At 40.8% G+C, this 14341-nt stretch overlaps 1 protein-coding gene across 5 annotated transcripts in view; it reads right to left on the minus strand.

Moving 5' to 3' along the window:
- The window catches only part of PRKG1 (protein kinase cGMP-dependent 1), an 859223-nt gene that overhangs the window by 107246 nt on the left and 737636 nt on the right, over positions 1 to 14341 (minus strand). For all 5 annotated transcript variants that reach the window (XM_072130530.1, XM_072130529.1, XM_072130528.1 and 2 more), the window contains one exon: positions 7913 to 7976. In XM_072130530.1, coding sequence (XP_071986631.1) covers positions 7913 to 7976 — 64 coding nt within the window. The remainder of the gene's footprint in view (positions 1 to 7912; positions 7977 to 14341) is intronic.

Consider the following 14341-nt stretch of genomic DNA (forward strand, 5'->3'; position numbering starts at 1 on the left):
AATGCATCTGTATATAGATCATTGATCACACATTGTATACCACTAAGGCATCGACCTTGCAGGACGCCAGTGCTGCGCTGGTAACCACAGGGAGAAAACTACAGAATCCAAACAATGAATATTCAGAAGGCAGCACACAGTATCCAGCACACAGCCCCCAGTATAATGTTATCTAACACACTGCCCTCCCCCCCTGTATATTGGTAATCACCACACTACCCCCCAGTATATTGGTAGCCAGCACACTGCCCTCAATATATAGGTAGCCAGTACACTGCATCCCCACAGTATATATGAAGCCAGCAAATTGCAGCCTCCCCGGCTTCCCCAGTATATAGGTATCCTGCACACTGCACCCCCCTCAGTATATGGGTAGCCGCAGCACATAAAAAAATGTGCCTTCTACCTTCAACAGTAGCGCAACCCAGCTCCTTGTGCTCTGCCCGCGCGCGCACTATGACGGCATAGTGAGTGTGGGGGCACAGAGTTGGGTCACGCTACTACTTAAGAAGAGGGGAGAAGAAGAGCCGTAGGGAATGCCAGAAGGTGAGTACGTAGTTTGTTAGTTTATTTTGTACTGGGGCCATTGGGCAGCTGCTATCACCCCCCTGTTCTTCCACTGGGCCGTCGCCCGCTCCTAGGAAGAAACTGGCCTGTTCTCTATGTTGTGGTTAAACCATGTTACTACACATTAGAAAACCTTATCTACTATGATGCTACCAACCCTTATGTGACTGCATTATGGATATATATTTCTAGGTAATACAGAAACATCAAAAAAACTTTAGGTCAGGTGCACACAATGTTTTTTGAAGAGACGACAAACAACTGCACTAAATGGAAAATTCTTAAATGGATCAGTGCCCTCAGACGTTATTTTGATGAAACGTGTGGCCGATGGATTGAAGGGTAGAGCATGTCCTAGTCAGAACTGTTTTTAATGGATCACTCATAGATGATAGTTTACACAGATGCCAGGCTGATAGGTAGCTTTACTTTTTCCCAACTTGACTTGACCGTCTGTGCTCGCTTCAAATTACATCTTACCAGTTGATGACTTGGGCTTATCTTATTGCAAGTAGTGACTTAAGGGCAGTCCATTTCGTTTTTAAACAACCATAAGATATTTTTGTTTTGGAAAACTGGACATGATTTATATTGGATATTAGGCATATACAGAAAAGGTCTTTCTAAGCTGCAAGCAAAAACATAATATAAGAGACCGCTCCCGGCAGACAGAAAACAATTCGACTTCAATAGTTTCTTTCTTTTTTTAAGTCATCCGCAGATGTGATCCATGACATTTCTTAAAAGACAAAACAGCAAATTTTAAAATAACACATAGCAGAAATTTCTCCAAGGGCTTCCTGGTAATATTGAGTATTTTATAGCACACTATAGTCAATTTTCTTCCACTGTTTGGAATTATTCATGCCTCTCATCAGAGTCTTATTATTTGAAATGATGGTCTCTGTATCTGTAGAAAATGTGGACATTTTTCGTGAGAGATAAGGAGATGGAAGAATACATTACAATTGCATTTGTTCCAATGCAGATAGTCAGATATCTGAGTAATTTCCCAGTGAGCCTTCTATTCTTGTGTAAAAATAAAAGTTCTGTTGCACATTAGCATTTGCAACTTTTTTATTGTTTGCACCATTGCCATCGGCAGGTTAGTAGGTGTAGGTTACTAACTTAAAATTATGTGCCCATGGGATACTATTACAGAGCGTTAGTGGGTGATGCTAACGCTAACAACTTCTCGATAGATGACAGGATGCTCGTGGATATGAAACCTGGCATACCCATGTACATCCTGTCAATCAATTTAAGACAGAGTTGGCCATGAATTCTTGCACGACAATATTCACAAAAAGGTTGCCCAACTCAGGCAATTGAGTAGATTGGCTGAAGTGGGACCCATGACCTCAACGCATTTCCAGCAAGGCACAGACGCTAAAGGACGGGACCACCAGCTAAATGCAGGAAACAGGGTTGCAAGGCACAGAAATGGGTGTGGACTTTGAACTGACCCACTCCCCTGTCACATACCTAATAGTCTTGCAATCCCAACTAATGTTGTGATCAAAAACAGAAGGAAAATGAACAGATAGATAGAAAAATGTACTGACATAAGAGCATTGGAGAACAGGCACAAATTTGAGGATTTAGACTAGATTCAGGCTCAGGTTCAGGGTTCTGTAACAGGTTGTGGTTCAGGGTTCTGAATCAGGCAGTATACAGGGTTCTTAATCAGGCAGGATACAGGGTACCAGATAAGGCAAGATTCTGGTTCTGGTACCGGTTCAGGGATCAGGAACACACTGCTGAATCAGGGGAGATCCAGGCTCAGATACAGGTTTGAGGCTCCTGATTAAGTTGGGGTTCATGGTTCTGGATCAGGCTTCGGTTACAGGCTGGGTTTCAGAGAACAGGTCCAGCAAAACACAAACAGATAGAAGTGCTGCAAATCACAGGAGAAAGTGAAGAACGTATAACCAGCTCTGAGTGAACAGAGATTAGCGATTTATCAAGTTCTTGGACGCCACCCTAGCTGCTGACTGCCTAGTCCCAGAGTTACTCACCCACTCACCCAATGAACCTCCCAGCTTTCCAGGAAACAGATACTGCAAAGCAGCCTTGGGTGTGGTTCACAATCTTCTGCCTCAACCCTAAGGGGCTTTGTAGAATTCTTTGAAAACCCCTTTTAATCACCTTACATTCAATATAATAGTAATACTACCACCATATGTGGCTCAAGCTATATTACCATACAGCGCTAGGATAATAGTATCATACAATGACTCAATAACAATGTTAAACAGTACAAGTTTTATACTTGGTGTTTAAAGAGGACCTTTCACCCATAATTTCGGCACTAGGAGCTGTTTACGCCGCAGTGTTAGAAGGATAGCGTTACCTGAAACCTCCAGTAACACTATCTAACACTGCGGCGGGGTACAGTGTAATCGTCAGACCACTCGCAAAGTGGTCCGATGTATTCATGAGGGGGCGGGGTACACTGTACCCCGCCGCAGTGTTAGATAGCGTTACCGGAGGTTTCTGGTAACGCTATCCTTCTAACACCGCGGCGTTTGTTCAAGCACTAAGAGCTGCTTACTTTAGTAATTATGGGTGCCGAAATTATGGGTGACAGGACCTCTTTAAAGAGAACTTGTCATGCAAAATAACCCCCCTAAACTAAATATATTTTCATAAACTGCCATTAGAGAGCATTGCCTCTATCCCTTCATTGTCTCTCTACATGCCTGTAAACCTAAGCAATGAGGTCCTAAAGCTGTATGCAAATGACCTGTGAAATATCCAATGAAGCATTAGCATATTCAAGCTGTCCACTCTATTCATGAGTGGGAGGCACAGCCACACCCCCAGTGCATGACTGACAGCCTGTATAATGATGTGAGGCTGTATAATGATGTGCTTCCTGGTGCTGGTGGCCACGCCCCCTGCAGCCTGTGTGTGTATAGGAGAGATACAGCAGCTCCAGGCAGCCATGTTACAGCAGAACATGTCAGATTCATGTGTAGCTGATGTCTGTGTCTCTCACCTGTATATTAGGAGGATGCAGCATGTCAGCAGATACAGCACACACACTAGCAACGCTTTACTATACATTACACACAGACATGAGCAGGGGGAGGAGAGGGGAGGGGTAACAGGGGTGACATCACTGCCTCTGACCATGTGACCAGCCTCATTTACATGATAAAAAATAGATGATTTTACAATGATTAATGTATGAAATTACTAGATAAAGGCTGGGATGAACCTTGTGAGCTGCTCCAACAGGTAGAGGTGACAGGACAAGTGGCAGAGACCTGATGACAGGTGTCCTTTAAGTAATTTTACTGTTTAGTGCACAATCAAACACATAAATAATAAGGCCTTCCAATGTTTTAGAATGCAAGGTAAGATTTTAATTCTAGTGAGCAAATATTATCTCTTACCCTTACAGGCCCTATCCATCAGTAGATTATTACAATAATTTAATGTTACATTTGTACAAGACACACTTGTTTTCCTTTTCATAAACCATATAATTATCAGCATCCTATAATTACAGGGACAGAAATCTGTATTGATGCGCTCTGATGGCCTTTGCACGCTGCCACAAAGTGTCACCGACAATCCTCGATCCTTCCCAAAGGTGCGGATAAATTGTGATGACATTTCGGAGATGACAGCGGCCCTCTGCTTATATGTGTACATACACCCTGGAGATGTACAGTTCTTCATTCACATGAAAATAAAGAGGACTTTTTCCATTTAATCCTTGTCTACCTAGTAAAGCGGGCCTTAAAGTGTTATTATAAGCTAATAAAGTATTTTCTGTGGTTCTTACTATACCAGAAAAAAAATCAATATGACCTTAAAACTCTTAATAGAAAGTATAAAATAACACTAAAGTCCAAATCTGCTCGTAAAAAATGTTCCAGGTACATGAACTAAATTTCCAGCAGTCAGTGATAGACATGACTTTGACTTTTAAAGGGAAAGTCAACTTTATTTTTTTTTCTAACAATACATGAAAAACTAAGCAGTTTTTTTTTGTTTTATGTCTACAGCTCCCATGCAGAATACACTGCAGTATAAACACCAATAAAAGCATGCACTTTGTAATCTTGTCCTACAGTTATTCTCTCTTCTTCAATATCTATTAATCTGATAATTTAGTAGGAGGAATGGGATAGTGGATGGGATCTGTTTTCAATATGAATCTGGCACCAGACTACACAGGATTTGTTTGTAGTCTGTTACCAGGGAAGCATGGTATAAGTTTAAATAATGTTGACCGCTAATGATGTAACTGTGACACTATTGCCAGATATGCCATAATATGATGTGTGGCCATCTCTAGACCCATGACAAGTTCCTTGGAATTATGCAAGTTTAGTACTGTTGCTTCTCCACAGAGGATTTCCAACATGATACTTCCAGCAAGGAGTTGTGACTATGTGAAATGTGGAGAGACAGTATGGAAATATGTTAAAGTACAACTGTAATAAGCAAATTTACACTAATTAAAGGGATATTCCCATCTGGGAATTTAAATTTAATTGAATTCATTTGCCATATGTATATACATTTCTTCAATTGGATGTTATTAAAAAAAATGTTCCTGTTTGAAGATAATTTCTCATAAATGTAGTCATGTTGTCCCTTAGCAATGATATGGCTTCCTCGGATACGACCACCTCACATTTTGGCAGCAGTGGCCAGACATGCGCTATTGAGCTCTGAACCTGGATTCAGAATTCATTATCACAGGACGGCTGTGCGACATGTATTAACTCCCGGACATTTCATATACAAAAAACCTTTTGTTTCTTTGTGCAATCACTCCAGCAGAGGTGGTCGTATCCAAGGACACAGTCTTGTTTCTAAGGGACCATATGACTGCATTTATGAGAAATTATCTTCCTCCAGGTACATTTTCTTTAATGACATCTAATTGAAGAAATGTTTATATATGGTAGATTGATGAATTTGGATGTGAATGCCCGACGAGAATATCCCTTTAACTATTTGCAGGTGCTCACCGTGTGAAACCGTATAGGGCAGCTATAGACAAGAGGAGGCTTTTTGTGAAGGGCTGCAGAAGAGGAGGGCAAGAAAATAGGACCTTGGGTGATGTCCTGATTCATGTGAAAGGCTTTAAAGGATCACTGCCTTTAGCTGATGTCACAACCAGGAAGTACCGCCCACTTCAGGAATAGTTGATTATGAATTTATTGAAAGTAATGATAGAGACACCAGACTATATCTCAGGCTAGGAAGAAGCCAGCAGCATGCTACAGGTATCGTTGAAAATGTTGTTCAAAGCTTTCTCCAGTTGTGCTAAAACTATTTTTTGTAAGTAACTTTACAGTCACACTTTAAATATGTTTTTTTGTGAAATTTATCCCATCTCTTACTCCACAATTTACCCTCTTTTATTATGAGGACCATAAACTTTTTGGATCACTGGGGTCTTGGAAGTGCGACCCATTAGTAAGTGAGGGCATATACATTATACATTCACTTAGTATAGTGATAAAGTCTCTTTAAATTAGCATTTTACATAGCAAAACGTTTCCATCACATTTCTTATCCAAGAACATACTGCATCCAACTGTACTTAGAAAGTAAAATCTACTCTTTTGTAATTTTTGTAATTTAGTTAGTTTATCCTAATGAGATAAAAGCAGACGCGACACATCATACACGTCTGCTATTTTGGGCACCGTAAATTGCCCTTTTCATTTGCCAGGGTCCGGCAATGCTTCATAAACAGGCCCTGATAGATAATATTTTGGAATGTCTACATTTGCGATGAAGCCGGATACTTTGGGCGGCAGGAAAGACGACAAGCTGAGTAAAGTACCAAGTGAAACAGGAAAGATTGAGAAAATCGCCAGAGCAGTTGCAGATGAAAGCTAGAAGAGATACAAACAGGGCATTATCAATCAATATGAGGTGCAAATGTGGTCCGAAATCGTAGTGTCCGAATTTATTCAAATGTAGTAGAATAGTATGAATATCACATTAGAACTCTGGCATAGAACTCTGTGTTCTTTCCATGACCGTTAGAACTCATCCCATAGACATACCATGGACATTTTCAGGTGCAATATTGGAATGGTCCAAATTGTACTCTAGGGATGTATGAAGTGTACCAATTAGTTCGACAAAGCATGAGCCCATGATACACCCTGACCCTGACCATACTGTCATAGTTCTATAATTTTTAAGAAATATAAATGCTTTTCTTTAAAACCTGGTACCACCCTCTTTATTTGGATTTCTCTGGTCCATAAGTCGAGGATTTTTTTTTTTTTTTAGTCCTGTGATGGAATTGAATATATAAACCCTCTCGTCCTCTAAATCAGATTTTTTTCCATAGAAAAGCTATTATTTTGTTTTGCTATTTTTTTTAAAAATACTTTTTTAATGTTCCCATTCCCTCAGCTCTCCCTAAACTCTGCATTGAATGACTGTAGTAAATATTCACCATTCGGTGCATGAAAAATACCAAATTCCTACCAAATCTATGAACCAACAAATACATTTGTTTATCTATAACAGTGACCTTCAAAAAATTCTCAGAGTAATTTTAGAAAATTCTAGAAGCCCTCCGATAGAGGTCATTGATCATCTATTTTGTCTATGGCCCATATGGCTGTGGATGAGAGATGCGGAGAACATGCTGATTGCTGGAGTTCGATTGCTGGGACTCGGACCACTCATCAAAATGGGTACTCTCTATACCCCTGAATGGTTGTGTAATAGTTCATTAATTCTGAAAGCAGCAATGTTTAAGATAACGGAAAATAAAGCAAAATTAGCTTTAACTAATTAGGAGATTATATTAAATACACCATTAGATTGTAAACATGAGAAGTGGTAGAATTCATGTGAAGATGAAATGCAACACAATGGGGCACATTTACTAAGGGTCCGTCGGATGCATTTCCGTCGGGTTTCCTGAATTTTTCCGTTTTGCGCTGAATTGTCCCAGGTTTTTGGCACACGCAATTGAATTGTGGTGCATCGACGAAGGCTTTCATGCAACACAAATTGGAGGCCGTGGCCATCGGACAACCCGACTGATTCGGACAAACTGCAGAATTTAAAAATGAAATTGTGTCGCAAGATCAGCACCGGGAAGAAGAAGGTGAACTCTGGCAGACCTCAGCGGGGAAGCGACATATGCAGGAAATTGGACGCAGGATCTTAGTGAATGGCAGAAGCACCAAATCCTCGCCGGACATTCCGGATCGGCGTTGTCAATGGGACGGGTAAATAAATGTGCCCCATTATTTATCCAGATATTTCTTGTTCAGAATAAAAGTTAATGGTACCAAGATTTAACAAAACTAAGAATATGATATTCAGGATATATCTGTCTTACCTCTTCAAGTACATCGGCAAGTTTACTAAGTATTTCTTCAGAAAGGCTCTGGAATGTAGGTACACTGAAAAGAAGGAGAAAATTCATATTAGATCATTCTGTAGTATCCTAGAAGATACCTGTAAAGTGGTAAGAAAAGTGTATAGACTTTATCCATCTCTTGCTCAGACTTCCTGCTTCCGAGAAACCAACAATGTAATTTATAGGAGATCATCTGAGCAGTTTTGCTCCTGTCCCTTAATCCCTCAAAGTAATTTGAGCTATCTTGAGTTATATCTATTCTTAATGTCAAGCCTGATAAGCTGGAGGGTTTTTCTGATAAACAAAGCCAATAAACTCCATCTAGCTTGTCAAAGATTCTCTTAAGTCCCTTGGACACCAGGAGACATTATTAAAGAAACTGACATTGGCAAACAGTAGTTTGGAAGCACACGGAACAACTTCATGCATCAAGCTAATTCCATTACTGCCAGTTAACTGGGAGATCAACTTTCTTATTTCAGATTATGAGACACAATTGGGTTATTGTGGGTGGAGAAAAGAACCCTCAGATGCATTAAACATGCCGTCGTAGGGAAAATTTCTAACACAGTCCTACAGGACTCAATACAAACTTTATTAAAATACTTAGAACTAAGGGATGCTATTGATTCAAAAAGATTTCCAAAATAAAAGTTATCCCTCGGCACCATAGCTTAAATGTTACTGTGCAACCTCATGAAAAATATCTTACAATAATGAGAAATAATCATACTAGTAGTGCCTTACTAATCCCTTAAAGGGAACCTACCACCACAATTCTACCTATAAAGGTAGAACGGGTGGTAGGTGGATGCATGGGACGTGAGGATAGCCCTTTTTAGAGCTAATCCTCACGTCCCCGCTATCTTTTTAAAATCTTTAATACCCTAATATGTAAATTTTTTAAAGCGGCTACTGGAGTGTGGAGTAGCCGGACATGAGGCTACATGTCGCGGCTACTCCACGCCCCAGTAGCCTCTTTTCTCCTCCTACCCTGCACACCCACGTCCGAGATGCTCTACTCAGAACGGCCGGCCCGCAGCTGCGCGGCCACTGCTCCGAAGCCGGAACTACTGCACATGCGCAGAACTCCGGCTTCCCGGACGAGGGCGCTCAGCCACCAAGAGCTGCGTGCTGTAGATGTCAGGTTAGGAAGAGAAAAGAGGCTACTGAGGCATGGAGTATCCTCGAAATGTAGCCTCATGTCCAGCTACTCCACTCCCCAGTAGCCGCTTTTGAAAATTTTAATATTAGGGTATTAAAGATTTTAAAAAGATAGCGGAGACGTGAAGATTAGCTCTAAAAAGGGCTATCCTCACATCCCATACATCCACCTACCACCCGTTCTACCTTTATAGGTAGAATCGTGGTGGTAGGTTTCCTTTAATGGGAACCTGTCACCATGGACCTCATTTTTACTAAAGACAGGTTGTAGAAACCCATCACACCTGCAGTGCAAATATTTCTTTCTGCCTTTTCTGTGCATTAGCATTACAATATAATTGTGTGTTATAACTTACCTTGCACCATAACAGAATAATCTGTGTAGTCCCAGGGCTTTGGTTTGGATGCATTTCAATAAACAACATGTGACTTGTCTGTGCTGCAGACTGCTCAGCTCTTGCTGCGACATTTGTGCTCCTGCGCAGCTCCTCCCTCTCCCACTGATGTCAGCTCACCAGGCTGTGAGCTCTGTGAACAAGGAGTAGGGAGGAGCTGTACAGGAGCACATAGATGGGGGCCAAGAGCTGAGAAGTGAGTAACAAAGACAAGTCACATGTTGGTTTTTAAAATGCATCAAAACCAAAGCCCAACCCCTGGGACTACACATAGGATTCTGTCAGGGTGCAAGGTAAGTTACAACACACACTTATACTTATATTGTAATGCAAATGCTTAGAAAAGGCAGAAAGGCAGATTTGCACTGCAGTTGTGATGGGCTTCTACAACCTGGGAGCCCCGGGTGACAGATTCGCTTTAATGCTTAAGGGCAAAAAATTCCCAAGACCCCATTCATTTCTGGTTTCACTGCTCCCGTGACAAATCAATATGACATGTGACTAGCACAATCATCAGGGATTGGCCATGTCATGGCAATGGACAAGGAAGGTGAGTGAAGAAGCATCAGCACTGAATTTGCATGTGGAGGCTAACGTGTGTTATAGCATTGTAAAATGTTCTGGTTCCAAAACTCTCCCCTTATGTATAATTTGAAGTTCTTGAGGGTAATTGTGGGTTTTACTCAGTTACTTTTTTGGCCCTTCATCATTTTCCTTTGTAAGTTCTTGAGGGTAATTATGACCAAAACTGTAATAGGATCCAACATGAACTGTGAATGATTTTCAGGGGTGGTTATATTGGATATATTCTCTTCATTAAAACATGAAGGCTTGAACACCAGTACACACATTGATTCATCCCCTTGTGTCTTATGACACCCTTTACAAGACTATAGTGTTGACATAAAGGAGCTGGGTTTTTCCATTTAGGTTTGGTGATGTATGAATGCAACAAGATGTAGCATATGCAGGAAGCCATTTTGAATTCTGCCATGGAGCAATATCTACAAGCCTTCTTTTTTCAATATGGAGTCAAAGCCACCAACATTCTGCATTGTTCCAATGCACCTTCAGGGTGGGCCATTTATATGGATACACCTAAATCCATATATATCCATGTAAGTGGCCCATTTAAAAATGGCCGCCATGGTCAACACCTTTCTTGAAACGTTTTCCACCTCCCACAAACAATAAATTAATATCACTAACCATCCACATTTTATTTAGGTGTGTGAATATAAAATGGTCCACCCTGTATAATGAAAGGTGAAGAAAATTTACTTGTAGTCTTTTTTTTTAAAAACCTAATATGGTCTTGTCTCTCCAGGACCGATGCTGACCTATGTGTCTGCATGGTAGTAGACTACAATTAAACCATTTAGACCTTTGCTTAGACATCCATAAGCCTATCAGGCTATGTCTTAACCTAAAAAGTGAAGATAGAAGTATGACTGCAGAATCAGACTACACAGGCTTTGTAGTCTGTTACCATGGATACAGAGGTCTTCATATCAGCTGAAGGCTCAAACAATAAAGACCAGTGATTTATTTTTCATTTTAAATGTATTTGAACAATAGAAGTTGGCAGGCGCATCATTGTCATGCACACGGCTGCATTATCATCAGTCATTATGTGTCTTTCCTTAAATTGTAACATAAAAATATAACATCTCTTAATGAATTTTTTAGCGGGAATGCAGACAACAGGAGTCAAGAAATGTTTGCAACAAACCAAAAGCTGAGATGTAGACTGAGCTAAAATATGTGTGTAATAAACTGAATGTGACAGCTCATTTGTCTGGGTACCAACCAAAGTCGATGGAGGGATATTGGTTTAATAATCCTCCTCTGAAGCCAGGCAAAATAGAACGACGCTGATTGTGAATCATTGATGATATTATTGGGCTTTAGAAGAAACATTTATTTTGAAGCTGTCAAAGCTTTCTGTATCCTACAGCTTTGGGAAATGTCACCTTTCACATGTCTAGGAGTGCATTTAATAAATGAAATTTTTCTTTGGAGACTATAAATTTACAGATAGAACCTACAAAGGGAAACACATTGTCTATGTCAGGAAAGTAACAGGCCTGGGAAATAAAAAAAATATATATTTTTTATAAAATAAAAACATTTAAAGAGGACCTGTCTCCCAAAATTTCGGCACTAGGAGCTGCTTACTAAAGTAAGCAGCTCCTATTGCTTGAACAAACGCTCCGGTAATGCTATCTAACACTGCGGCGGGGTACAGTGTAATCGTCAGACTGCTCACAAAGCGGTCCGACGTATTCATGAGGGGGCAGGGTATGGGCATGGTTAGGGGCGGTGACTGCCGCATGACACGCGGCAATCAGCACCACCCTATGGAGCGAGCAGGGCAGTCCGGGGAAGAGGCAGCGCCGATGATTACACTGTACCCCGCCGCAGTGTTTGATAGCGCTACCAGAGGTTTCCAAGAAGGCTATCACTCTAACACCGAGGCGTTTGTTCAAGCACTAGGAGCTGCTTACTTTAGTAAGCAGCTCCTAGTGCCGAAATTTTGGGTGACAGCTCCTCTGTAATGATTATTGTCTATTACTCAACCAACTTACCACCACCATCACACTTACTGGGAGCCTAGACCACCACAGCCTTTGTGCCCCATGGGTACAATCGGTCATGCACCCCACTTCACTGGACCTTAGGTGCATATTAGAGGCCTTCAGGCCTTATGGAACAACTTTTGAGGATCTCACCTTATCTATGCGGCCACTCTACTGCCATTTTAACTCTTTAAAGCTTTGTGGAGTGTGCACCCAGTAGCACACCACATACCCAAGCTCAACGGCTCACCATCAATGACAACATTTACTACTATGACATTGTGCAAATTGCATTTTAATTGGGATGACCACTTTAAATTAAATTTCTTGTTATGTGTGTGTGGAGGGGGGGGGCAGGATATAAGGGAATTTAATAATAAATAGCTATAAAAAGTTCTGAACTGAAAGTAAGTGTTTCAGAAATATCTATTACAGCCAGAGATTCCTGTCCACAAAATGGTCACAGATGGATGGTCATGTGATCTCTAACTGCCCATGACCAATCCAGGAATTTATAATATTATTCATGAATCCACCCTTTAGGTCCTGAAAGGGAGATTGGCCATGGCCAGTTAAGTTTGATGACCCTCCATTTCCTGCCATTTTATGAAGAGTAATGTCAGCTCATGTGTATTAGACATTTCTGAACCAAAATGCTTTATTTTACATTTCAAGAAGGTGGTACAGATCTCTTAATAGATGTATAATATTGAGTTACCAAATATCCTGCCCCACACATTACAAGAAACTTGATGTAAGGGCAAACTTGATAATATGACAACCCCTTTAAGTCATTATGCTGGACAGTTAGGCCCCTTTTACACTTGCGTTGCAGATCACGTCGGAGTCTGATCAGGGAGCGATCAGGGTTTGGTCAGTGAAAAACTCTTTTCTATGGCAATTGATGCATGAAAAACACATTGCACTTGCATTGGACTTGCATGTGTCTCAGAGTGCAATGTGTTTTTGATGCATCTTCATAGACTTGCAATGACTTGCAGTGCAAAAGTAGAGCATGCTGAGATTTAAACGCGCGTTTTTTCATGTGCGTGAAATAGAATGCAAGTCTGAAAAGGCCTGTTGATTACAATGGGTCAGAGTGCAATGCAAGTTCTGCGCGTCAAAAGCACGCATAGAACACGCGTGTGAAAAGTGTGAAGAGGCCTTCGTTCTGGCGTGGTTTGCCATACTAGTTGACCATTATACACTTGCCTTTATATTATTAAAACTACCCAGAAACTTTAGAAAAAAAATATATATATAGATAACAAAAAATACTATATAATATATATATACAGTATACACACACACACCGTATATATATGCAAACGTTTACTAAGGGGCCGATTCGCGTGTTCCCAACGTGTTACCCGAATATTTCCGATTTGCGCCGATTTCCCTGGATTGCCCCGGGATTTTGGCGCACGCGATAGGATTGTGGCGCATCGGCGCTGGCATGCACGTGACGGAAATCGGGGGGCGTGGCCGAACGAAAACCAGACGGATTCGGAAAAACCGCCGCATTTTTTTTAAAAAAAGTGTCGCGAGACTTGCACTTACCTTCACTAGGTATAGGCCGGTGAACTTGAGTGCATTTCGGCGGGCCTCGGGGAACTTCAGCGCAGCACGCCACCTGGTGGACGTCGGAGGAACTACATTAGTGAATCCCGTCCGGACCCGAATCCTCCGCAGAGAACGCGCCGCTGGATAGCGAATGGACCGGGTAAGTAAATCTGCCCCACTGTTATGTTATGAATTATAGAGATTAAGTTTTCAAGGTCTGGTTTCCATGCAATGTTTTACTGTGACATTCAGAAGGAGACGTCTAGAGTCTAGAGGACACATCATAGAGACAATTTCAATTACAATAATTATAAAAAAAATATCCATACCAAAATATATCCTAAAAAAAGAGCCAACATTTTTACTGATCTTGGTTTCCAGTATGGTGTCCAAAAAATCCCCCCCAGAAAATAATAATAATAACAACAACTATAATGATGATTATTATTACAATTGTAGTAGCAATGATGATGATAATAATATAATAATAAATAAAACTGACTAATCCTCCTTTAGAAGAGCTTTAATCTGAAGAATATATTGCACTCTGTTTTCTATTTGACAGGAAGCTCCTAACATTCAGGCACATATCGGAGGAAGCTGTGATATTCATGGGTAATGAACAAATCTGTAGTAATGGTATTGACATTTGATTCTACCACATTTCGTAATTACTTGAAGAAAAGAAGAGGAAGCTCTGCCCCAGC

Source organism: Engystomops pustulosus, chromosome 11 (assembly GCF_040894005.1).
Source record: "Engystomops pustulosus chromosome 11, aEngPut4.maternal, whole genome shotgun sequence".
NCBI lineage: Eukaryota > Metazoa > Chordata > Amphibia > Anura > Leptodactylidae > Engystomops > Engystomops pustulosus.